This window comes from Hypanus sabinus, chromosome 6, assembly GCF_030144855.1.
Source record: "Hypanus sabinus isolate sHypSab1 chromosome 6, sHypSab1.hap1, whole genome shotgun sequence".
Classification (NCBI taxonomy): domain Eukaryota; kingdom Metazoa; phylum Chordata; class Chondrichthyes; order Myliobatiformes; family Dasyatidae; genus Hypanus; species Hypanus sabinus.
This window is the reverse complement of record NC_082711.1, coordinates 34,635,305-34,662,750: the sequence shown is the minus strand read 5'-3', so window position 1 is coordinate 34,662,750 and position 27,446 is coordinate 34,635,305. Positions and strand designations below refer to the sequence as shown.

The window sequence follows — 27,446 nt, the reverse complement described above, 5'->3', positions numbered from 1 at the left end:
AGGCAATAACATTGTTTGACCTAATTTTTCTCTTAAATAAGCCCTTAATTGAAAGTAACAAAATAAAGTGTTACTTGATACTTTATATTTATTCTTTAATTGATCAAATGACATTAATATACCTCCTTCAAAACAATTCCCTATATATCTAATCCCTTTTTGAATCCAATTATATAAAAGTTGATTGTCCATTGTGAAAGGAATGTCTATTTTGAATTAAAGATCTCTTTGCTAATAAAGATTTTTTTGTCTCATCATCAACATTTATCTGATTCCATAAGTCAATCAAATGTTTTAATATAGGAGGTTCTTTCTTTTCCCGTATCCATTTAGATTCCCATTTGTATATAAAATCTTCCGGTACGTTTTCTCCTATTTTATCTAGTTCTATTCTAATCCATGCCAGTTTATCTTTCTCGAAAAAAGATGCAATAAATCTAAGTTGATTTGCTTTATAATAATTCTTAAAATTTGGAAGTTGTAATCCTCCTAGATCAAATTTCCATGTCAATTTTTCCAACGATATTCTTGACATCTTACCTTTCCAGAGAAATTTCCTCACATATTTGTTTAACTCTTGAAAAAACTTCTGGGGTAATTGTATTGGTAATGATTGAAATAAATATTGTAGTCTAGGGAATATATTCATTTTTATAGTATTTACTCTACAAGGCTACAATATTAAACAAGTGCAACTGACTGCAAAAAGCATTTAAAAAAAATAAGAATATCGTCCTTTGTGTCACTGATATCTGATTTCCTTTTTTATAAAGTGAAGTAGGGTTCTGCATAAAATCTCTATTTCACTAATAATTACACAATTTATTTGAGGAATTTGAGAAGAGGAAGGTCGCACATACCTCAAAGCCACCAATCAACAGCAGAGCACTGATGTTATGCAAACGGATCTGATCAGCAAGAGCTTTCAAGTTGTTAACAGGAAGGGTGCTGTTAAAAGCCGGCAAAAAGATGTGTCAGAAACAGTGGTTCTTGACCTACAACTGAAATAACTGACATTGGATTCATCTGTGTAAATCCAATAAAAAAGAACACACATCTCTTGCTCATGCACAGTTTCCATAAAACAAAAAGCAATTTGAATGCACTACTGAGTGCTGTTTTGGTCATTGAAAACATGCCCAAAGCAGCTTGAGTGTTGGGGGTTCGGGTTCATTTCTAATGCTGCAGCACCCACGCTATCCCAATCATCTACCGCCATCGCGAGACCGGAACCATTCTCAGGTTTGGCTGTCATTTTGAATCCATCTGCTGAGGAACAAAATGGTTCTCTCTCACAACACATCGCAGTGGGAGGTTTGGGAGGCCATTTGGTGTCTATGCACACAAGGCCTCAATCTAGAGATGGGTCAAGCACAATTTGATGTAACCAAAGCCCCAAAAATAATAAGGACAGAAATGAAGTCGAGCTGATGGCATGACATCAATTCAAAAGGGTTGAGTCAAAACTCAATTTCTTAACAAATATTTCTTTGGTGTCCAGTAACTGAGAGGTGATTTTAACGTGGAGCAAATTGTGGTCACATGACACAGGTGATGATGTCATTCCTTATGTGGAAAACGGAGCAAGTTGCCTTGGGGAGTTTGTCATGGGGACTCTTAATCCCGCTACATCAAACTAGAAGGCTCACAGGTGAGTTAAGCACTCCAGTCGCTGCATTCTTCTATCCTCTCACCTTACTGACCCCATCTCCCAATGTATCACCAGTCTTTACTTCCCTCCCAATATGAACCTTGCCATCAGCAAGTCTCCAGTCCTGCTCGCACACCACATGAAGGACTATCCTGTCTTCTTCCTACCCCGACTTCCCACATCCTAAAGCCCAGACTCACAGTTGCCACCACAAAGGGAACTCCAAGGCATACCCCACTGCCCACCCTTCACTGACGATCCCATGAAGAGAGCACTGGTTGGCATAGTTTGATGTACAGTTGGTTGCACTCAAGGCTTTTGGGCTTAGACTCATGAGCTATGATGGTCTGCCACAGAAACTGAAACAGATGCTGGATAAGAGAGTGGAGATGCTGGAATGTAGAACCACAAACAATCTACAAGCGGAACTCAGGGCTGGGACAGCATTATATTGGTATTAGTTTATCATTGTCATATGTACCAAGGTACACCTCCAAGTGGACCACGACCTTTTCGCAGTGTTTGGAGGCCTGCGGGCATCAATGGCCTGGAGAGCTACACTGGATGGAGTCAGGGCTTTATGCTTTGGCTCTTAGTAGGGTCACTCATGTCAAACAGGCCAAAAGGTAGAGACCAGACTAAGAGTGATCCAATGGTCTTCAGGGGTTCAGCTCAGGGCTAACAACCCTGACTGGTAAAAACAGAACAAATCCTTCTACATCTGAGTGCGATGGTATTCCCGAGTCTCCACACAGAACTTGCATGATCGAGTGTAGTAAAAACTAAGCTACTGACCCTAGGAAGGAAGCCCTATACACTGCCAGAAATGGAGGGCTCCATTGCTGCCCAAAATGCCAACAGTGTAGCAGGCAGTAGACAGTGAAAAGCGTGTGCCTTGCACATTGTTCATACAGATCAAATTATTAGACAGTGCGGAGCCAGAATAAGAAAAAAATAACAGCAATGGAAAATAAAGTATAAAACCTATCAAAAAAGAGCAGTGCTAGTGCACAAACAAGGTGCACAATCATAACAATGGAAATTGAAATCAAAATTCCACCTTATTATAAAGGGGTGGGATTGAACTTGTCTTTAAGCCTAGTAGTGCATGCTTTCAGGCTTTTTTAATCTTCAGGCTCATGGGTGAGGGGACAAGACAGAATATCCAGGGTGGGTGCAGCCTCCGAGGGGAGAAAGGAATTGTTGGCATTGTAAATCAAAATCCTGCATCAGGTCATTGGCTGCATAATTTCTTCTGTGTTTGCTGCTGCATTGATCAATCCTTTCCATTAATATCACAATCCGTTCAATAGTGATACTATGATTATTCCAACCATCATTCTCAAAGGAGGACAATTTACATTTCTATCCACTCAGAATTGACTACACATAGGCTGGTGTCAGCCCTGTATTTACCGTTTGGTACCCAAAAGGGAACCACCTTGGCCAGTCCATCCACCAACATCACCCCATTTAATTTCTTTGATCTGTGGGAGGAAAAGAAAAAGGAGAATTATAGGAATGGAATACATTCTATATACATACACATTTCAAAACCTTTCAACATTGATGACTACTTTTCCTGTTCTTACTTCCCCATCTTCGAGGCTATTAAGTATATCATCCAGCCGAGAGTCACGGCACTGAGCGGATTTCAGTCTCTCCTGTTGAGAGATCAGTTACCATCTCCATGGAAGTGGCTATGTGATGGAGAAGTTACCCAGTTTCCACTTAGAAACATAGAAAAACCTACACCACAAATACAGGCCCTTCAGCCCACAAAGTTGTGCCGAACATGACCTTACCTTAGAAATAACTAGGCTCACCCATAGCCCTCTATTTTTCTAAGCTCCATGTACCTATCCAGGAGTCTCTTAAAAGAACCTATCGTATCCGCCTCCACCACCACTGCCAGCAGCCCATTCCACGCAATCACCACTCTCTGTGTAAAAAAAAAATTACCCGACATCTCCTCTGTACCTACTCCCCAGCACCTGGAAACTGTGCCATCTCGTGATAGCCATTTCAGCCCTGACACTAGGGACTCGCTTGCCTAGAAATTTCAACTGGGTATAATTGAAAAATCAAATTTTACTGAGGATGGAGACCATGGTGTGCATTTCTGGGTTGAAAAGCATGAACTGACATTTCTTGCTACGAACCCACTCTTGTGACGTGATGCAATTTCCATAAACCTCACCCTGTCTAAATACCCTGATCCCAACTTAGCCACTGATATGATATTCCATCACCTATCTAATGTAGAAAGGACTAGATAAGGTAGATGTGGATCAGATGTTTCCTATGGTGGGGGTGTCCAGGACTAAATGACACAACCTCAAAACTGACAGGCAACCTTTTAGAACAGAAGTAAGGAGGAAATTTTTCTGCCAGAGAGTACTGAATCTGTGGAATGTTCTGCCACAAATTGCGTTGGAGGCAAAGTCCGTGGGTATATTTAAGGTGGAAGTTAACTGTTAACTGATCGATCAGGGCATCAAACAATATTGTGAGAAGGCAGGTGTATGGGATTGAGTGGGATCCGGGATCAGCCATGATGAAATTGCAGAGCAGATGATGGGCTGAATGGCCCAATTCTGCTTCTATGTCTTATGGCCTATGCTTTATCACCTTTCCAACTCTGACCTCATTTGCCTTTCTGATCTACCTCTACTCAACTCAAGAAAAACAGCAATTGAATTCTCCAAGTAGTGCCCATGAGAAGACATCACTACCCAGACAAAGATTTTGAGGGTATTATCATTTTGCCACTAAATTTCATCATAATCCTCTATGCCAACCATGGAAGTATGCCTCCTGTGCACTTTACTTACCAACATCCTTGCTGTGAAACTAACTTCAGGCTGCTCGCACAGATGCCAAAAGAAATTCAATACCCTTTCCACCGACAGGCAACCCAATTCCAATAACTCCCTTATCTCTTTGTGCTATTGATGACAGTACCCAAGCCATGCTCCCAGCTCTGACCTCCAATGAAAACACTAGACAGCAATACTCTGTTCCTCATCCCATAGAGAACAGAATTCAAGAATCCTGCTTCGCATTCACACAAAAGACTAGTTTTGATCTCCTGTTCCCCACTCTACAGAAAGTGTGGCCCCTGCTCTCCCTCACAGACAACACAAGTCTTCTACTCCCTACCCACTAAACACATATATAAAGGCATGAGAAAGTACAAAATGAGAGAAATATTGATACATTTTCTTTCAAGGCTGATCCACCCTTTAAGAAGGTTATGGTGTATCTGATTTTTGCCCCATTTTTCTGCATGACTCCCATAACCTTTCGAGTCCCTGTGCTCAGTTGAAACATCTAAATCAAGGTTGAGTGCACATAACGATTCAACATCCACAACTCGGGAAAGATTTAAAAGGGACGTGAGAGGAACTTTTTCTACACAGAGGTTGGTGCGGATGTGGAAATGTTGCCAGAGGAGATAGTGGAGGCAAAAGCAATTAAAATATTTAAAAGCTTCTTGGACAGGTTCTGAGATAGGAGAGACAGAGGAATATGGGCCTTATGCAGGCAAGTAGAATTAGCATTGATTGACAAGCATCACGGTTAACATGGACGTCCATGGTGAACCAAAAGGATCTGTTTGTGTGCTGCACAAATCTAAGAACCACTGAATGATACGTCATCATCATCATCATGTGCCAGGTCGAATGGGTTGACCGATCATGGTCTTCTATCTGTCTTTATTCTGAGAAGTTTTAATTAAGCTGGCCAAAACTTCTGCCTGTCCATCCCTTGATACAACTCATGAATGTCTTGTGCTGTCAACTGTGACTTTTTCTTCCAACAATTTTGCCCGTCACCACAAGATGTTTGGGCTTCTCTTTCCTCAGAAGATATCCCAGAAATTCCAGCTGCCATCTCCAGATTGATCATATCAGCTCTTTTTTCATTCTGGATTTTCACAACACTTACTCTGGCCTTCCACAATATTTTCATCATTCTTCTCAAGAAAAACTTTTCTGCAACTTTCAGTCTTCCCCCATTTTGCTTTGATATCTTCCAACATTCAATTGCACAGGTTAGTGTGGAACGAACGAAGCACTACAGCGTTCTGAATTTTGCACGAATAGAAATTACGTTTTTCTTTATCTTCTTGCTCAAACACTCGAACATGATAAGTAGCCTCATATAACCAACTGCCCATTATAGCATCATAGTCATAAGTCACAGAAAAAGCCCTTTAGATTATCATGTTTATGTTGACCATGAATAACCTATCTATAACTGTATTTACCAGTACTTTTTCATAGCCTACTGTGCCTTGATGATTCACATTCTCACCTAGATGTTTCTTATTCAGGATGTTACTTTAAAGAGACAAATATTGACCCATTAAGCCACTGAGATCACTGAAGAGGCTGAATTAGTTCACAAAGAACATATGGATCAAAATCAATTCATGAAAACTGGGAGGAAAAGCAAATTACCCATGCAAGGCCTCACATTAACTGCATGAAATGCGCATAAACAATAGGGAAACTCACATTCCCCTTTATAAAGCCGTCAAACCCATCAGTGACCGCTAGCATTCTGTGCCCTTCGGAGATGCCTGTTCTCACTGCAGAGCGGACAGCCGCATTCATGCCTGCAGCTGGAGCTCCCACATTAAGGATGGCAACATTGAATTGGTTCTGTAGGCAACAGAAAAGAAGAAAAGGGATTGTGAAAATGTCATACATGCAAACGAGGTAGAAGTTGACTTTGATCAATGGCTGCAAGACAGCAGCTCATCTAACATTAGATCTCGTTCTTACATGTACCAATAGTCACTAGCAATTAAAAACTGAATTAGATTTTTAAAAAAGCTTAAAAATAAATCCAAGATGGCAGGTACTCCAATCTGGAACAAGAAACAGCCTGCTGGATGAACTCAGCAGGTCAAGCAGCAGATATACAGGGTGAAGGGGAAAGAATTCCCCGTTATACATGCCCCAATGCAGAGTTTTGACCCGAAACGTCGACAATTACTTCCTCCGCTCTCCATGCTGAGTTCCTGCAGAAGGTTGCTTAGTGCTCAAAAGTAAATTATATATCGTTATGAATTACAATGCAATGTGCACTTACTGCAGGTTGCTGGGTTGGGATTTTCCTATGTGCCAAAGTCTTGTAAGTATTTAAATTATTCTCAAAACTCCTGCAGGCAAAAATAACAAAGGGGTAAGCAAAAGCCACATTGCTATTTTAATCAACGATCTGAAAGACCAGACAACTAAACTAGCAGAGAATAACTGAGGACACATCATTAGCGTAATTAGTTACAAGGCAATTAAGGTAAGTCAACTAGAGAGCTGTTGAGAAAACAATACCCACACGGTAGTGGGGGTTTGCAACTCATCAGGTGAAAGGTTGGTGAAGGTAGAGACTCTCATCACACATAACTGTACTTGGATAAACACCTTGAACGCTGCACCACCAGCACAAAGGTGGCAGGTGGGATTAGTCTATCTAATCACTGCTGATAGAGATGTGCTGTGCGAAAGAGCTTTCCTTTGGGCTTTAAATATTTATCCAGTGCAAATTTCAATACCAATTAGATTTAAGAACATATACATTATGCAAATTGAGCATTCAACAACAAATTTGATTTCAAATGTCAAAGCATCCAACAGGAATATTAACAAATAAAAACTTTCACCTGGGCTAAAACCTATGTGCAAATATACAAGAGGTGGCTAACAGATGGATGTCATTAGCCAAGGTGACATCCATGCAGACTGTTGATATTTTGGGTCAATAACTCAAGATTTGATGAGTGATCTCCAACCTAAAGTTTCAACTCCATGCCAAGAACAAACTGCTGCAAATGCTAAGAATCTGAAGTAAAGAAAATGCTGTTAAAAAAGCACTAGGCAGGTCAAACAGCATCCGTGGAAAAGAGAAATAAAGTTAATATTTCAGCTTAAGATTTAGTTCCTAATGAAAGGTCTCAGCCTGAAATGACAGCAGGTCAGGAAGCATCCATGGAGACAAATAAACCATCAACGTTTCTGAATTGCTAACTCATTATTCCTCTCATGGACGCTGCCCGACCTGCTGTGCTCTTCCATCATTTGGTGTGTGTGTGTGTTGCTCAGGATTTCTGACATCTGCAGAATCTTGCGTTAATGTTTCAGGTTGATGGCCTTACACTGGGGCTGGATGAAGTTGGAAATAAATACAATTAAATTTGCAGATAAAGGAAGTAGGGGAGGGGAGAAAATGGGGAAGGGCAGAGAGGAAATAGAGCGAAGGTCTGTGACAGGGTGAGGCCGAGTAACACAAGTCTTGTGGTGCCCGGTGACAAAATGTGGTGAAGGCTGCAGAACAAGAAAAGCAGCATCTGAGAAAGAGAGAAACAAATTAAACTGGACCATAAGAGATAGAAGCAGAATTAGGCCATTTGGCCCATCAACTCTGCTGCACCATTCCATCATGGCTGATTATCCCTCCACTCCATTCTCCTGCTTTCTCCTCGTAACCTTTGACATCCTTACTAATAGAGAACTTATCAACCTCTGTTTTAAATACAACTTGACCTCCACAGCCACCTGTGACAGTAAATTCCACAGATTCACCACCTCCTGGCTATAGAAGCTCCTCCTGAAGGAATCTGAAGATATCAGAAAAGTTAAGAAAAATATATGCTGCTTGTGAAATTCAAGACTGGGGTGGTAAGCTAACTGAAAATGTTGAAATCAAAGCATTCAAGATGGTCCCACACAGCAGGTGATCCGGAAGATTAAGGAATACACAGTGACATGGTAGATTGCATTCAAAATTAGTTGGCCACAGAAGATAGTGGTGAAGGGGTATTTTTCTGATTGGAGGTCAGTGACCAGTGGATGACTGCCCAGAGACTTAGTGTTTGTGATATTGATGAAAACGTAAATGGGCTGCTCAGTAAACTTGGAAATGATAGAAAATGTCAGAGTTCTACATGTTAAGGAAGTTTGTTAGATTATACAGCAAAATATCGATCAGTTGGAAATCTGGGTAGAGAACTGGTGGATGAAGTTTAATTAAGTGTTGCAGTTTGGGAGGTCAAATGCAAGAGGAAAGTACACAGTAAATGGCAGGGCTACTGAAACACTGATGTATAGAGATTTATTTGGATGCAAGTCCATAGCTTCCTAAATATTGCAACACAAGTAGATGGGGCAGTAAAGAAGGTATACAGCATATCTGGCATTATTAGCAATGGCACTGAGTATAATACTTGGAAGACATGTTGCAGCTATACAGAACTTTGGTTTGGCCACACTTAGACGTCTACGTGAACTTCTGGTTGCCACATTGAGAGAAAGATGGAGGCTTTGGAGATGTAGCTGAATATGTTCATCAACATGTTGCCTGGATGAGAGGGTATCAGCTATCAGAGATGTTGGAAGCGCGAGGGTGACTTGATAAGAAAATTATGAGAGCACAGATGTGGAAGATAGTCTTTTGCCCAAGGGTAGTAATGTCAATTAACAGCCAGCATGTGCAAGGTGAGAGGGGAAATTTGAAGATTTGTGAAGCAAAATTACTATGCAGAGAGTGGTGGGTGCCTGGAATGGACAGCCAGGGGTAATATAACATAGCAACTTTTAAGAGGCATTTTGGAAGGCACATGAAGAGGCAGGGGACAGCAGGAGGGCTAGAAACTGCGTGCAGGCAGATGAGATTAGTTCAAATTGGCATCAACGTTGACACAAGCATTGTGGGTCAAAGGTCTCATTCCTTTGTTGCATTACTTGTGCTCTACTTTCAACATTGAGCCCAAACGGCTGCAATGTCCCACATCAGAAGATCAGGTGTTGCTCAAGGTCAAAACCTGAAAGGTTTGGATAAGGGGATGGGGAAGTCAAGTCACAGTGCCCAGGGTCACACCTTGCAGCCCAACTAGAAGTGTTCTCTAAAGCCAGTGTTTGTGCAGAAGAACAATGTACAGTGTCTGCTTGACCTGCTCAGTATTCCCAATGGTTTTTTATTTCTATCACTGATTTTCAGTATCTATCCTTTCGAGCACTTTGGGAAGGGCTCAAAAGGAAATCCAAGTCTTCCACAAATTCCTAGCCAAGCATGCAAACGTGAACCGCGCGAGAGGTCAAATGTTCACATATACGAATGTCTGCACGAATTTTGCAGTCAAATATCAAGTCCTGCGCAGAACTGATGTGCTGAGGAAGGCAGCATGATGTACTCCTCACTAAGCTCACCAGCTCTACATTACAGCATACTGATACGTGACTGACAGCCCAAGGCATCCGGATATATTTGTGGGAAAAGGTAAACACAAGTAGGCACCCTCTCTATGACTCTTAATACTTAAACACAAGAGACTCTGCGGTCCAGAGTAACACGTGAAAAATGGTGGAGAAACTCAGCAGGTCAGTCAGTCAGAATCTTTGGGTCGAGGCCCTTCATCAGGACTGGGAAGGAACTGAGGGAGCTGGCAGGGGATACATTAAGCCAAGTGAGGGTGAAGGTGGGTGGGTGGGGGAAGGTGGGGTGAATTGAGAAGCTGAAAGGTGCTAAGTGGAAAAGGTGAAGGGCTGAAGGAGGGGGGATATGATAGGAGAGGAGAGTGGACCATGGCTGAAAACAATGGAGGAGGGGCACTAGAGACAGTTGATAGGCAGGTGAGAAGGGGCAAGAGGGGAACCAGAATGGGCAGATGATGCTTTAGTACTTTGTATTTGCAATTAATTTCATTAGTTTTAAAATGTATCTTTATCTTGTGACATTCATTTCAATAGTTTTTAAAATGCTTTTAACTACCAGAGATAGTTTTAAGATATCTTTTAAAAATCTTAAGCAGCTTGTGAGCATTCAAGAGTGGGATCTTACAATGTAAGAGACCCTGAGTCGTCAGCTTAACCATGGGTCAAATCCCAAACAATCTCAAACAGCAGATGCTGGAAATCCAAGCTAAACACTCAAAAAATGCTGGAGGAACTCAGCAGGCCAGGCAGCATCCATGGAACAGAGTACAGCTCTCCCTTCCTTCCCTCCCCCCCCCCCCCCTTTAACTCTACTCTTAATCTCTTTTTTCCCCTCCGGTTCTGCTGAAGGACCTTGGCCCAAAACATCAACTGTACTCTTTCTTCCATAGATGCTGCCTGGCCTGCTGAGTTCATCCAGCATTTTACGCGTTTCCGGAACAATCTGCCGGAGTTTACGTGAGAAATTGCCTTGTGGTGTTGAAGTAGCATAAACCAATGTCTGGAAGTTTGGCCAATGATGTGACAAGCAGTCCACAACCATCATCCAGACAGCCAACAGAAGCAGAGGGAAGGACAAAACTGAGAGGACAACTATAATACAACCCGGGAATAACGAAAAAGAAAACTACTTTGTGTTCCTGTCTATATGTTTCAGCCTTTTAGCCAGTAATTGTAGTCATACAGTACAGAGGAGGCCCTCATCAAATCTGCACTGACCAACAAGCACTCATGACACGAATCCTACAATAATCCCTTTTTTTTTATTCTACCCATATCTCCATTAACTTCCCTAAAATTCTACCTCTCACCTACAGATTATGGGTCATTTACAATGGCTAAATAACCCAACAACCCACACGTTTTTGGAATGCGGGAGGAAACAGTAAACCCAGAGGGAACCGGTGCGGCCACAGGGAGAACGTGTAAACACAGAGAGCTTCCAAGGTCAGGACAGAACCTGGGTTTCTAGCACCCTGATTCAGCACTTCAGTAGCTGCTCCACTATGCTCTGTTACAGAAAAATGCAAACTCATTCCATTGACTGCATTTAACCTTTCTTAGCACACGCACCAAACAGCATGTCTTAGTTGAACTAGACAATGGAAATCTACCTGGGTAACATATTGTACTGTACTTCACAGAATCATTCAATTATACAGCACAGAAAGAGCGCTTAAGGGTCAACTTGTCCATACCAACTAATTTCCTACCAATGCCAATTGCCTGCACTTGACCCATTTTCTTCTGAAGCTTTTTTTTAAAAAAATCCGTGTCTTTAAATATTATACCTGTACTCATCTCCACCAGTTCCTCTGACAGTTTCTTTCACATGCCAAGTGCCCTCCATTTTTAAACAAAATTGCCTTTAAGAATTTCGCTTTTCACCTTAAACCTTTGTCTTCCATTATTAGACTTCCCTATCCAAGGAAAAAGACCATGGACTATTCACCTTATGTAGGTCTGCCATGATTTTATATACCTATGTAAGGTCACCTCACAACCACCAGGATCCAGCCCTCTCTTGTCTACTCGTATCTCAAACTCCCAACACCAGTAAAATCCGGGAATCATTTCTTTATTTACCGATTCAGCATGGTAACAAGCCAAATAGCCCACACTATTCAATTACACCCAATGTGACCAACTAGCCTCATAACCCATGAGTCTTTGGAATGTGGAAGGAAACTGGGGCCCTGGAGGAAATTCACATGGTTACAGGGAGAATGTACAGACTCTTTACAGGCAGCAAAAGAATTGAACACAGGTCACTGAAATAGTGTTAAACTAACTGCTACACTACTGTGCCTTTTCTGCACCTTTTCCAGCTGAATGCCATCTTTCCTTTTTCTGGACGGCCAGAACTGTACACAGTATAACTATGAGATCAGAGCTGCAGATAAGTAACGCATCTTGGTCTGTGAAAATCATGGGCTGAATGTCTGACAGGATGCACTTGCTTACTATAAAGCTGAAGACAACTAAATAATATTTCACTCTACGAACAAGTCAAACATCATCTTACCTGCCACGCAACTTCACCGCTTCATCAAACCGCCCTTCATCCATGGCCTTCTGAACGTCCATTGTCTAATAGTAAATTTTTTAAAAAGTTAATATCATTAAGTTTGAAACATCTATCTAGAAAGATTATAACTCTCCTTTTCAAGTGGAAATTTTCAAGAAACTTTCCATTTTATTCTTTGTTCAGGGCTTTTTTCTGCTAAATAGAATCATAGGTTTTCTTTTTAAAAATCTACAAAGTTATAAATTCTCTTTGACAGCTAGTATTTGTTTAAAGAAAGATAAGGGGATTTGCTTTTTTGAGACTCAAAGCCTTGGTTCAAACACGGTACTGAATTCCAGAGATAAGGGAAAATGGGATGTCTGACAATCCATCAGCTTTTACCATTATTTTATCACATGTTGGTAAGAAACCTACCAAAGAAACTCCACCAGCCAATTAGTAATGGTGGTATTTGAATTCAGACTCTGTGGGTCATTACCCATTACCATGGCCATTAGGCTACTGCACACCCAACAGAGCAGCTCAGCATTCTTCACTGTATTTTTGAGTCTTTTATTCCAGTTGTGAGAACAGACCTACAGGCTGAATACAGTGGCTGACAGATGCTGACCCCAGGACACGTTTCTAACAGTTGATGAGCTGTGAAACATTTGTTTACTCTGGACAATACATGTATTTGGAATTTTTAGTGATGGAAAAAGGAAGACATACATGTGAAGCAGTTATTGACGTGATGGTTGGTTGCTGTGTTTCCCATTTTGGCACTGGCTGATTTTAAGGTTCAGATTAATTTATTTATCTAGTAAAAGAGTATCAGACTTCAGAAGTTTGTTCATTCGTTATGTACCATGTTGCGTGACGGGAGTGGTCTTTTGACGATTGTTCTTGGCAAATTTTTCTACAGCAGTGGTTTGCCATTTCCTTTTTTCTAGGCATTGACTTTCTAAGACTGGTGATCCCACGCAATATCAATACTCTTCAGAGATCGTCTGCCTGGCGTCAGTGGTCACACAACCAGAACTTGCACCAGTTGCTCATACGACCATCGACCACCTGCTCCCATGGCTTTCCGTGACCTTGATAGGTGGGAGCTAAGCAGGTGCTACACTTTGCCCAAGGGTGATCTGCAGGCTATATTTCTTTTGGTAGAAACATATCTCCATACCGCCATCCAAACTGCAGTATTCTTTCCATTAACTTCTTGATGGCGCTTATAAATTGATCTTCCTTAATCTCCATTCCACTGTTTAACTGATGGAACTCACTTAAGCCAATCATTCATTAATGGAAACCCCTGCCTATTCATCTCCACACACTACTTAAGAGGCCTGCCTTTCATTTATCTGTGAAGGATTCACTTTAAATGCCACGGGGACAGTGACCGGCTAGGAGGAGATGGTCACCATTAAAAACAGCAGTTTCTTCTTTGATTGTGCTTTTACCAGGCAGACTCTTGTTTCTTCAGTTGAACTACTTTGAAAACACATTTTCCAAGTCCCACACTCATTTTGTTATCTTTCCTCTGAAAGATTCAGATTCAATTTGGAGCTTGACAGTGTGGATGTGGACACAATTTTGCCCTGTGGTGTAACTGAGATCTTGTGGTCTCTGTATAATGATAAAGGGCATCTCATCCAAGACACAAATGAGTGTGATGAGTCTTTTAAACTCCGTTCCTCAAAGGTGTGGAAGCAAAATACATGTATATTTTTAAGATAAAGAAAACATCTTTAGTTAAAAAAAATAGGTGGTTGGGTTGGGTTGACAGGGATGCAAAGCTGATCCCGTGAAATGGCCTGGCATGACAGTTTGTGCAATAATTTCTTGTCTAGCTCACAACTTCAATTTTGTCAATGGATTCCATCTCAATGGCTCTTCACTCAGCCCTGGAACATCTGATGAGCACAGATACATACACAAGGATGCTCTTTATCGACTACAACTTGGAATTCAGTACCATTAGATCCTCAAAATTAATTAATAAGCTTCAACACTTAGGTCTCAATGTGTCCTTGTGCAACTGGATCCTCAATTTCCTCCCTTACAGACACCTGTCATTTCAGGCTGGCAACATTTTCTCCACAATTTCCATCAGCACCACAAGGCTGTGTGCATAAACCGTCGGCTTTGTTCGCTTTATACTTAGGCTAAGCACAGCTCCCAATTCTATACTTAAGTTTGTAGACAACACCACTGTTGAAGGCAGAATCAATGTAGTGACGAATACACATACAGGAGGAAGATTGAAAATCTGGCAGAGAGGTGCCACGACAACAACTTCTTACTCAATGTCAGCTAGACCAAGGAGCTAATTATCGACTTCAGGAGGAATCCAGAGATCTCACATATGCTTATGAGCCAGCATTCATAACAGGATCAGAATTGGAGAGGGTTAGCAACTTTAAATTTCTAGGAGTTATTATTTCAGAGGTCCTGTCCTGGACCCAAGACACAAGTAGAATTATGAAGAAAGTGTAATAGCACCTCTACTTCATTAGGAATTTGCAAAGATTTGGCATGAAATCTAAAATTTTGACAAGCTTCTATAGATATGTTGTGGAGAGTATATCAACTGGCTGCATCACACCCTGGTATGGAAATACCAATGCCCTTGAATGGAAAATCCTACAAAACAGTAAAGTTGATCACAGGTAAAATGCTCCCCACCATTGACCATATCTGTACGAAGTGTTGTCGCAGGAAAGCAGCATCCACCACCCAGGCTACGCTCTCTTTTCACCGCCGCCATCAGGGAGCAGAAACAGGAGCCTCACTCCACTAGGTTCAGGAACAGTTATTACCCCTCAACCATTAGGCTCCTGAATCAAAGGGGATAACTTCACTTGCCCCATCAGTGAAATGTTCCCACAAGTCACGGACACTTCAACTCACGTTCTCAATATTTATTGCTTACTTATGTATTACTATTGCTTTCTTTTTGCATTTGCACAGTTTGCTGTCCATTATACACTGGATGAACACCTAAGTTGGTGCAGTCTTTCAATGATTCTATTATTCTATTATGCTATCATGGATTTATTGAGCATGCCCACCACAAGATAAAAATGAATCTCAGGGTTCATATGGTGACATATACTGCATGTACTTTGATAATAATAAATTTACTTGGACCTTTGAATATTATTGTGAAATTTCTCCTTGTTAATATTACAATGGAAATTATGATAGGATTTAGCAAGGAGGTATTTTAACTCAAATTTCTAACAATGAGGAACTCATTCCGAGTAGTTAACAGTATTCAAATAGCCAGTCAACTGGGAAAATCAATAGCTTGCCAAATATTCTTGAATAGATTTTAGAACTCATTCTGAATCTGAAAATTGGGACAGTTTATTGTGATCAAAGTGCCAAACAGCCATCAATGAAATAATCTTCAAGCACAAAAAAGGAACCTTCGCTTTGAAGCCCAAGTATTAAAGATCAATCATAAAATACGAACCAGAGCTGCCGCTGCAACTCTGCCAAGCATGATTGTCCTGCAACAGGTTGGGGCCGGCTGAACACTACGCAATTGACTCATTTTCACTACTCACCATCTGTACACACTCCATTAAAGGAACTCTGATGGCCTGGTTCCCAGACAGTGACACAACACAGGCTGGAGTTTCTGGTGAAGCTTCTAGCAAGGCAAGCACAGCCTCTATCCCCATTCTGCTGGCCTAGAGCACAAAGCACGCACAAGAACAAGAACCACGTTGAAATTATTATTACAGTTTAAATAAAAACGTTATTGTAACAAAAATTGTTTTATTAGGAGTCTGCTTTCTATGAGGTGATGCATTCCACTTACCAAGATTCGATCAAACGCAGAAGGTGTACCTCCTCGCTGAACGTGACCCAAAATGGTCACACGTGTGTCATAACCCAATCGTTTGACTACAAGCTGCCAGAAATTGTGGTGAAAGAAAAGTGTCAGTAATCATCCTAAGATAAGAAACCTGACAACGCAGAGGCAAATGTGCTTTACTTATGGTTGATTCCCCCTTATCTTAATCCTTTTTAATTCATTCTAGTAAGTGGACTTACAAGACATGTTAAGGGCACAAATCAGAACCATCATAATCTGGAATTTAAAGTTAGGTTTATTGTAGGTATTACAGTACAAGATCCTGCTAGATAAATTGGTTTTAATCTCTGTTCTTAAAAGAGCCCCACTTTTTCTAATGCTCCTTTTGAAAACTATGCAGTGATCAGCAAGAAGATGTCTTGCCTTCATATAACCATATAACAATCACAGCATGGAAACAGGCCATCTCGGCCTTCCCAGTCCATGCCGAACGCTTACTCTCAGCTAGTCCCACTGACCCACACTCTGCCCATAACCATCCATTACTTTCCTGTCCATATACCTATCAAATTTTACTTTAAATGACAATATCGAACCTGCCTCTACCACTTCTACCGGAAGCTCATTCCATACAGCTACCACTCTCTGAGTAAAGTAATTCCCCCTCGTGTTACCCTTAAACTTTTGCCCGCTAACTCTCAACTCATGTACTCTTGTTTGAATCTCCACTACTCTCAATGGAAAAAGTCTATCCATGTCCACTCTATCTATCCCTCTATCTAACTATCTAACTCTATCAAGTCCCCCCTCAACCTTCTACGGTCCAAAGAATAAAGACCTAACTTGTTCAACCTTTCCCTGTAAATTAGGTGCTGAAACCCAGGTAACATTCTAGTAAATCTTCTCTGTACTCTCTATTTTGTTGACATCTTTCCTATAATTTGGTGACCAGAACTGTACACAATACTCCAAATTCGGCCTTACCAATGCCTTGTACAATTTTAACATTACATCCCAACTCCTACACTCAATGCTCTGATTTATAAAGGCCAACACACCAAAAGCTTTCTTCACCACCCTATCCACATGAGATTCCACCTTCAGGGAACTATGCACCATTATTCATAGATCACTCTGTTCTACTGCATTCTTCGATGCCTTACCATTTACCACATATGTCCTATTTGGATTATTCCTACCAAAATATAGCACTTCACACTTATCAGCATTAAACTCCATCTGCCATCGTTCAGCTCACTCTTCTAACTGGCCTAAATCTCTCTGCAAGCTTTGAAAACCTACTTCATTATCCACAATGCCACCTACCTTAGTATCATCTGCATACTTACTAATCCTATTTACCACCCCATCATCCAGATCATTAATGTATATGACAAACAACATTGGACCCAGTACAGATCCCTGAGGCACACTACTAATCACCAGCCTCCAACCTGACAAACAGTTATCCACCACTACTCTCTGGCATCTCCCATCCAGCCACTGTTGAATCCATTTTACTACTTCAATATTAATTCCTAACAATTGAACCTTTCGTGCAGAACCTTGTCAAAGGTCCAATAACGTTCTAGTTCAAATTTTAATCGAGTAGATCAAACAGCATATCTAACAGAGAGCAAGAAAGGTGTGCACCGGGTCCACAAACTTAAGTGGTAAACAAGATGCAAAGCAAGTTAATTCAGTGGGTTAGTCAGGCAACAGTATTACTGGCAGATAAACAGCATCTACTTGGAAGATGAAATAACCAATGGAATAAAACAAATTCAGAATTCAAACTAACAGAATCTTATTGATCAATTCCCAAACATTTCAAAAATAAGATAAATTAAATTGATCATCCTGTTATTCATCTAAACTCTCCTCCTATGCAGGAAAGCTAATCCCTTCTATGAAATGCTCCATTATCTATAACTGTGCAAGTTTACCATCAGATTGACACTGATGAATCAAGCACCTGTCATGAGAACTGACATGTTGGGAAAAGTACCCGAGTGCTTACATACTTCAAATTTGCAAAAAAAACTTCGTATAAAATTTACTTCCAAAATAGGTATTTAACAGCAAAACCAGAAACCAAAACATCAGAGGTTGACACCTCTGTGGAGTTCCACTCCTGCAGGGCCACATCACGTTTCCATTACAAAATATCCAGGAAATAAACATCTCCCTGCTTCGAAATTCCAGGAGGATTACTGGGAATCAAATGTTTTGCCAGATGCATTAGAAATCATTGCTGTAACTTTGTCCACACAGTAAGATTCTTTTTATTTAAAATTTAGATGAGAAAAATTAGTGTTGTGTTTAGATGTATTAACAGTAATCCCAGAGGAACAGAAACAAAGATGCTGAGAAATCCAGGAAGAGTCCCTTCCTCGACCTCTGCTGATGCCTTACTAATCATCTCTGACTCACTTCACAATATATAAGGTGTAAGCCCAGTGTGGGAGAGAGATGAATAGAAGCCACCATTATTTCCTGGTTCACTGTACTGCCAAAAAGCATTTTATAATGTGTTTGCTTGTCATTACTATACATCACATGCAATAAATCTATGGGAAACAAAGAGAATTTGATAAAATTTATCAGATCATTAAGATAGTTTACAATTACTATACTCTGCATGCAATGAATATGTGAAAAAAAATCAGAATTTGATTTTGATTAAGTCCTTTTTCAAATTAGGAAGATTATTTATCATTATACACAGCATGCACTAAATATGTGAATAAGTAACCCCACTATATGATAAAGGATCCATGCACGTGCACTATAGAAGCCGAATCTATCATATCCATAACCAACTTAACACTGGAAGAACATAAATTTGCCCCAGAAAATAACAACGGTAAAATACAAAACTTAAAGGGGAAATAAAGTTAAAAGATTTTGATTAGAGTGTCAAAGGGAACACTGCTTTAACTATCAGTTGTTGCGATTTATGGAAAAACATATTTCAAAAGCAAGCAAAAGTTACTGTGGCATTGCAGGAATTGTCAAGGCAGCTTGGTGCCACCACGTCTGTACTCACGTCCTTAATCATGTCAGAAGTTATAGGTTTATTGTTACAATCTATTGCCCCTTCTGATACAATTATGATATTCAGCCTTTTCTTTCCCGCACGGTTCTGAGAGAGAAAAAAATTAAGATTGCATGAAACAACATTGTATTTCAGGTAGGAGCACATTCTGCTTTCATAGTTTCCTTCCAGAAAATTCTCATCTAATAGAAATGTCCATCCTCCTATTTATTGACAAGAAAAGTTTAATGTCAATGGCCCGGTGTTAGGCAGATACTTTGGGAGTGAAACTATGAGCAGGTAATGTGCTCCATGCTTGCATTTTGTCTAGGTACTCACATCCTTAACGGTACTGGAAGAAATTGCCTGTCCTTGTCTGTCAATTGCTCCTTCAGAAACTATGATAATATTCAATCTGGTGCCCCTTGAACGGTTCTAAAGAACACAGAAAGAAATGCTGGAAAAATGACACCATTATTTTGTAAGCTGAAAGCTGTTAATGGCTCATCTTTCTTTTCCTTGACCCGAAATGTCAACTGTACTCTTTTCCATAGATGTTGCCTGGCCTGTTGAGTTGCTCCAGCATTTTGTGTTTGTGAGCTGTTAATGAAGATTTTACAAGCCTCTCCCATCAAATACCTTTAGTTTGACTGAGTTTGGTAACACAAACAAAAACATTGGGTTTACAAGAAATGTTGCCAGAATTCGAGGCACTGAGCGAGAGGGAGTGGTTTGGTAGGAATGGACTGTGTCCACTGGAGCATGGGAGACTGTGGATGACCTTTCAGAGGTGTATGAAATCATAAGGGAGCACATGACCCTCGTGTGAATATTTCAATGTCAAAATAAAGTATTGCTTAATAAATTGAAAAATAATCATAAGGAGCAGAGTCAGGGTCAAAGCACATATTCTTCCTCCTGCGGAAAGGGAACAAAAACTAGAGGGCAGAGGTTTAAAGTGAGAAGGGAGGCAATATTAAAAGGGACCTGAAAGGCAATTTTGCACACTCAAGGTGGTGTGAATATGGAACAAACTGAGAAATGTACAAGAAGATTTAAAAGACACATTGGGAGGACAGGTTTAAAGGGACTATTGTACAAACAGTTCAACAGAGCATGTATGGAATAAACATTGAAAGTTGGAGTAGCTTGAGCAAGTTATTGAAAAAAAAACATTCAGGACCATGTGCTCAATAAACTGAGGCAAAAAGGTACAAAACATATTAAGAATGATCCTTTTTCCAAGCTAGATCCAATCACAACAGGAAAGTTATTCACAGTTAGTACCGTCACTGAAGCACTATCCATAGTTTCAAGTCTGGGACAGAGCTAAGAGATGCAAAGTTGAAGGATTTTTATTATGTGATCCAACTGGAGACACTACAGCAATTCTTCACAGAATAGAAAAAGTTGAAAATGAATCAAGTGGAGATATTATATCTTAAATGGTACAGAGGTAGATTTACTAACCTCATTAGAAACACAGACAGCTTACAGCACAATACAGGCCCTTTGGCCCACAAAGTTGTGCCACACATGGCCCTACCTTAGAATTTACCTAGGGTTACCTATAGCCCTCTATTGGTGGAATGAGCCAGAGAAAATAAAATGAAAGTGACTGACAAAAACAAAATCAGCCGTGATTTGTGGAAAAAATATTTTACTGTCAGGGTTGGAGTGAATGGTTGGGGCTAATGGTAAATTGTGTTGTTCAAAAGGGAGTTGAGCAAACACTTGAAGGAATGGGAAGAAGCCAGTTAAATTGTTCTCATATAGAATCAGCAGAATATGATGAGCCAAGTGGTCTCCTTCCCTTTGCCATAACATTTCTATTATTTCAGAGATGTGATCTGATGATTTGTTTGTAACATTAACTGTATTGCTAACTTGACAAGGGCATCAACTTACTTATCTCTAATGAGCCAATGCGCTGTCAACACAAATCGTCACTGCAAGCAACCATCTATTGATGGGCAGTTAAGTTTTCTTTCCTTACCCGAATGTTGAAAGCAGATACTAGTTTTGACAGTGATCCACTGTATTTAAACAGAGGCATATAGACTTGCATTCCACAAAATTAAGGATCTAAAGGACTGAAGACCAGAAAGAATGCCAAGATTTCTTTTTGTAAATGAAGATCTGGCTGTGGAATTAGATGGAAGAAGAGCCTTCCTGGGTTTGGCTTTTAAATAATCATACTCAGTAAGAACCAAGACCCTGTATTTCATGTACAACTAAACCTAACACTCCAAGAGAAGAGAATGTGTGGTTGTGCTGTTCTCACTGTGGTTTTGTTATACTTTGTGAATAAGACTACTAGGGAGATACACTTGATAAATAAATAGAATTGAGAAAAACATAAGCATCAGTATAATTCTAAAGTAAAAATGGAGTATAATGGAAGTCTGTTAAAACAAACTGGCTAAGATCTTAAAACAAAGGATAAAGATGGAGGCGTGGCTGAGAGTGTGCTGACCTTTTGCATCACAACCTGGTACTCCAGCTGCAATTCTGCCAACAAAAAAGCCTTGCAGAGGGTGGTTAGGGGAGCAGAGAAGGTTATTGGGGTCTCCCTATCTTTTGTCTAAGACCTCTTTCAGAGTCGATGCCTCCAGAAGACACGGTACATCATTAAAGACCCCTCACACCCTCTCCATGAATTGTTTGTTCTTCTGCCATCTGGTAAACGTTACAGGAGCATCAAGACTAAAACCACAAGGTTACTAAACAGCTTCCTCCCACAGGCAGTCAGACTGCTAAATAGCTGCTCTATCTGACTCTGCTTTGGACATTTAACTTGCAATGGACACTTATAACTTGTTTTTAAACAGATATGTGGCTGTTGTGTTTTACTATTTACAGTTATGTTTATTATTTAGTGTTGCGTTTGTTATGTTCTGATTGCACTGCTCCTGGGAAACGCTGTCTCATTCTGCCCTGCAGAGCTGATGTACGGTTGGAATGACAATAATGTTTTTGAATCTTGAATCTTGAAAAGGAATTGTGGATGCAGTAGAGAGTGTCCCAACAAGCTGCAGCACTGCTTGGTACAGAAACTGCACTGCAGCGGACAGAAAGGCTCTGCAACGGGTGGTCAAAACTGCCCAACACATCACTGACACCAGCCTATCCACCCTCAAGGACATATATACAGAAGGGTGCCAGAAAAGGGCCAGTAACATCATGACAGATCCTAAACACCCTGCTCATAGACTGCTTGTCCCACTCTCATCAGATAGAAAGCTATGTGGCATCCACATCAAGATCACAAGACTCAAAAGCAATTGCTTTCCCCAAGCAGTAAAACTGATCAACATTTCCATCCACTAACTACTTCTACCATTTCCTGTCACTCATCTTATGTACAGCCTAATGTCACTTTCTGGACATGTGACCAATGTACTGTATATATAATCTTATGTATTTATATTCATTCTGTCTTTATTATTATTGTATTCTTTATCTTTTGTGGCTTTTTTTGCACTGCATTGGATACAGATTAACAATTATTATCTGGAGTCCCGATGAAGGGTCTTGGCCTGAAACGTCGATTATACTCTTTTCCACAGATGCTGCCTGGTCTGCTGAATTCCTCCAACATTTTGTGTGTGTTGCTTGGACTTCCAGCATCTCTTCTTTGTTAACGATTATTTCATTCTCCTTACACTTGTGTATAGGAAATGACATTAAACAATTTTGAAAATTGAGGGATTCAGATGGCCATGTTGAGGTAATTCATTGATTTTTACTAAAGCATCCTTTAAACTAAAAGGATGAATTTTGTATGTCATTTCTCATTTATTTGCCAAGAAGTTATTTTTCAGTAAAGGAGAAATGAAGCTTGCATAAACAGAAACAAGGGAAATCTTTACCCACAGGTTGAGGGATCTGTGAAATTCATTGCCACAGATGGCTGTGGAGGCCAAGTCATCGGACGTTGATAGATTCTTGATTAGTAAGAGCAAAAGTTACCTGCAAAAGTCAGGAGAAGGGATTCAAAGTGATAATGAATCAGCTATGATGGAATGGCAGAGCAGACTCATTGGGCTGAATGGTCTAATTCTGCTCCTATGTCTTATGGTCGAAATGTTGATAGTAGGGCACCACTTCACCAGAAATGCACTTGGCATGTCCTGTGCCATCAGTGGAAGAATCTGCAGATCCTACACTGACCTCAGTGCTCTCAGGACCCGATGGACCCAAGCCTATGCAAATCATCCTCAATGCCGAAGGGCTGAGAAGAAGAACAACACTTTACCTCTGACAGTTTCTGACACATCTGATCCTCCCATCCTTCACCTGGAGGACTTTCTGGTATGAACACCCAGTCTGCACCACAGGCCAAGGCACTCACTAGAGCAAGGTACCTACAGCAATGACAAACTCCACTTCAATTTCAAATTATTACATTTGAAAGGTATTTGTCAATCACTTCAAACCAAATTGATTTTCAAACAATTGGTCAAATGTCACGTTTGCTCACCCACAATGGCGACCCATCACTTCCAACACAAAGGTCCTCTGGTGGCTGTGAAAAGAAGGAAAGTGTTACAAACCACTCTGTCTTCCCTCTCTAGCTTATCCGGATGCAATTGTGTTCAGCAAAAGATTATTGTTGTTAAGCACAATTAAATCTCTTTTGTATGAACATTCCTGGAAAAGTCTGCACCTTTAAAAATAATGAAAATTGCCGGGCCAGGATCAAAATGAGAACAAAACAACAAAAGTTGAAAATACACCTCAAAGTGGCATCTGCAGAGATAGAAACAGATAGTAGTTTAGGTTGTTGACCTTCCACTGGAATCGAAAACGTAGAGATAGAATGCAGAGCTGTACAGCTGAGAAACACACCCTTCAATTTATGACAGCTGTGCTGAACAGGATTTCCAATTGAACTAAATCTATTTGCCTGCACTCGATCCATACCTCTGTCTCTACATGCTCATGTTCCTGTATAAACATTTCTTAGATGCCGCTATCCTAACTGCTTCCACCTCTACCCCTCGCAATACGTTCCAACCACCAAAAACTCTGTACATTTCAAAAAAAACCTTCTCACTTAAACATTCCCCCCTGACCTTAAAGCTACATCGTCTAGTATCTGACACTTCTATCTTGAAGAACACAGACTATTTACTCTAGCTGTGGCTCTCATCATTTTATAAACATCTTCAAGCCTCCCCTCAGCATTCATTACTCCACAGAAAGCAATCTAACGCTCCAGATAGAACAAACAATAAATTGAAAAACTGTTGTTACTTCATGGTACAGGCAACAGCAGTACAGTCTCTCTTCAACTCCACCCACTTACTCATTCTAAAAGATTGACTAACTTTATTATGTCTGATTTCATTCACTTCTCACCACTTATATGTCCAATCATCCAACGTAACCTCTGTTCACCAGCCATTCCTGTGCTTTGTCATTCAGTAACACCAGCATCTGCATCATCCGGTTTATTGCTGTCCTCTACCCTGTCGCACATCTTCCCCTTTGATCTCCATTTCCCACAGCTTTCTGTGCAAACTCTTTTTTAATCTCACCTATTTCCCAGTCCTAATGATAATATTAATTCTATTTTTCACTACACAGGATGCATGTAAAGCTACAAGTTGAGAGGGAGAAGTTGACACGAGATTGGCAGGAAAATTTTATTATCTGACTGTAGTGAGTGACAGGTGCCTGGAACACACAGTTAAGGATCATGGTGGGGTTAAAGAGGTATTTCAAGATGTACATGAACCAGCAGAAAACAGTGATATGGATCGCATATAGGAAAATGGGTTTAGTTTGGTCTGATCTGCAGAAGTTTACTGACATTCACTCGTTTTTGTTTGTGTATATCCAGCACTGCTTTTAATTTCAGATATCTGACACCTGCAGTATTTTGCTTTTGGGTGAAAATGACAAAAGCAGACTTTCCATGTAGAAGGGTGTGAACGACAGTTCCATCAATAAAAATTACACACATCAAATGCAAAAGGACTGTGATTCTTCTGAAGAAACAGATTACATAGATTAAGCTATCACAAGCTGATTAAAATACAAGACCATAAGCTATAGGAACAGAATTAAGCTAATTGTGTCTGCTCCACAATTTCGTCATGGCTGATCCAATTTTCCTCTCAACCACCATCCCCTGCCTTCTCCCCTTATTGCTTCATGCCTGACCAATTAAAAATCTATCAACCTCTGCATTAAATATCCATAAAGACTTGGCCTCCACAGCTGCCTGTGGCAATTGATTTCACAGATTCACCACTCTCTGGCTAAAGAAATCCCTCCTCATTTCCATTCTCAAAGGATGCCCCTCTGTTTTGACTCTGTGTCCTCTGGTCTTGAACTCTCCCACCAAAGGAAACATCCTCTCCACATTCACTCTATCAAGGCCTTTCACCATTTGATGGGTTTCAATGAGGTAACACTTCATTATTCTGAACTCTGTTGAATACATACAGGCCCACAGCCATCAAACGCTCTTCATATGATGAGCCATTCAATTCTGGAATCATTTTCGTGAAGCTCCTTTGAACCCTCTCCAGTTTCAGCACATCCTTTCTAAGGGGCCCATGCCTGCTCAGGATACTCCAAGTGAGGCCTCACCAGTGCTTTATAAAGTCTCAGCATTACATGCTTGCCTTTATATTCTAGTCCTCTTGAAATGATTGCTAACATTGCATTTGCCTACATCATCACAGACGCAACCTGAAAATTAACCTTCAGGGATTCCTGCACAAGAACTCCCAAGTCCCTCTGCACCTCAGCATTTTTTGTATTTTCTCTCCAGTTAGAAAGCAATCAACCCTTTCATTTCTTCTACCAAAGTGCATGACCATACACTTCCTGACTCTGTATTCCATCTGCCATTTATTTCCTATTCTCCTAATCTACAAAACATTCTGTAGCCTCTACTTCCTCAAAACTACCTGTCCCTCCGCCCATCTTCATATCATCTACAAACTTTTCCACAGAGCAATTAATTCCACCATCCAAATCATTGATATATAACGATATAACACTGATATAAGGCTTTTGCCTAGTTATCTGAAGGTCGCTAGTTCGAGCCTTGGCTGAGGCTGCGTGTCACTTAACAACACATTGCTCTGCAATGACACCGGTGTCAAGCTGTATGGGTCCTAATGCCCTTCCCTTGGACAATACTGGTGGTGTGGAGAGGGGAGACTTGCAGCTTGGGCAACTGTTGGTCTTCCATATAAAAAAAACTTTCCCCAGGCTTGCACCCCAGAAACTTTCCAAGGTGCAAATCCATGGTCTATTGAGACTTAGAGGCCTACATACATATAACATAAAAAGAACTGGTCCCAACACAGACTCCTGTGGAACTGGAAGCCAGGCAGAGAAGGCTCCTTTATTCCCAGTCTTTGAGTCCATCTACTCAGCCAAGGCTCTACCACATTAGTATCTTTCCTGTAATACCATGGGCCCCAAAGTTGTTAAGCAGTCTTATGTATGACTTCTTAACAAACGCCTTTTGAAAATCCAACCACACAATATCAATTGATTCTTCTTTGTCTATCCTGCTTGTTATTTCTTCAAAGAATTCCAACAGATTTGTCAGGCAAGATTTTCCCTGGAGGAACCATGCTGACTGCAGCCTACTTTACCATGTACCTCCAAACAGCGAGATTTTATTGTCAATAATCGACCCCAACCACTGAGGTCAGACTAACTGGCTTACAGTTTCCTTTCTTCTGCCTCTCTCCCTTTCTGAAGAGGAGAGTGACATTTACAATTTTCAAGTATTCCAGATCTAGTGATTTTGAAAGATTATTACTAGTGCCCACACGATCTCTTCAGTCACCTCTTTCAGAACTCTGGCATGTACACCGTCTGGTTCAGGTGACTTATCTACCTTCAGACCTTCCAGTTTCCCCAAGAAACTGCTAGTGTCTTCCACAGTGAAGACTGATGCAAAATACTTATTCAATTTGTCCACTATTTCATTGTCCGCAGAATCTCCAGCATCATTTTCCAGCAGTCCGATATCCAGTCTTGCCTCTCTTTTATACTGTGTATCTGAAGAAACTTTAGGCGTCCTCATCAATATTATTGGCTAGCTTACTTTCTTATTCTATCTTGACCTTAAAAATGACTTTTTTTAGTTGCCTTCTGTTGGTTTTTAAAACTTTCCCAATCCTCCAACTTCCTACTACTTTTTGCTCTATTATATGCCCTCTCTT

General features: G+C 40.6%; 1 protein-coding gene across 4 annotated transcripts in view; it reads right to left on the bottom strand.

The window, feature by feature from the left end:
* Positions 1-27,446, bottom strand: part of pfkpa (phosphofructokinase, platelet a) — a 119,383-nt gene that overhangs the window by 39,955 nt on the left and 51,982 nt on the right. For 2 of the 4 annotated variants that reach the window (XM_059971919.1, XM_059971917.1), the window contains exons 6-15: positions 23,729-23,773; positions 23,504-23,612; positions 19,258-19,353; positions 16,212-16,304; positions 15,955-16,080; positions 12,398-12,462; positions 6,755-6,824; positions 6,175-6,321; positions 3,068-3,138; positions 861-948 (exon numbers count right to left, since the gene is read on the bottom strand). In XM_059971919.1, the coding sequence (XP_059827902.1) occupies positions 861-948; positions 3,068-3,138; positions 6,175-6,321; positions 6,755-6,824; positions 12,398-12,462; positions 15,955-16,080; positions 16,212-16,304; positions 19,258-19,353; positions 23,504-23,612; positions 23,729-23,773 (910 nt within the window). Of the gene's footprint in view, positions 1-860; positions 949-3,067; positions 3,139-6,174; positions 6,322-6,754; positions 6,825-12,397; positions 12,463-15,954; positions 16,081-16,211; positions 16,305-19,257; positions 19,354-19,584; positions 19,681-23,503; positions 23,613-23,728; positions 23,774-27,446 lie in introns of all 4 variants that reach the window. The other 2 variants (XM_059971916.1, XM_059971918.1) reach the window with 1 other exon arrangement.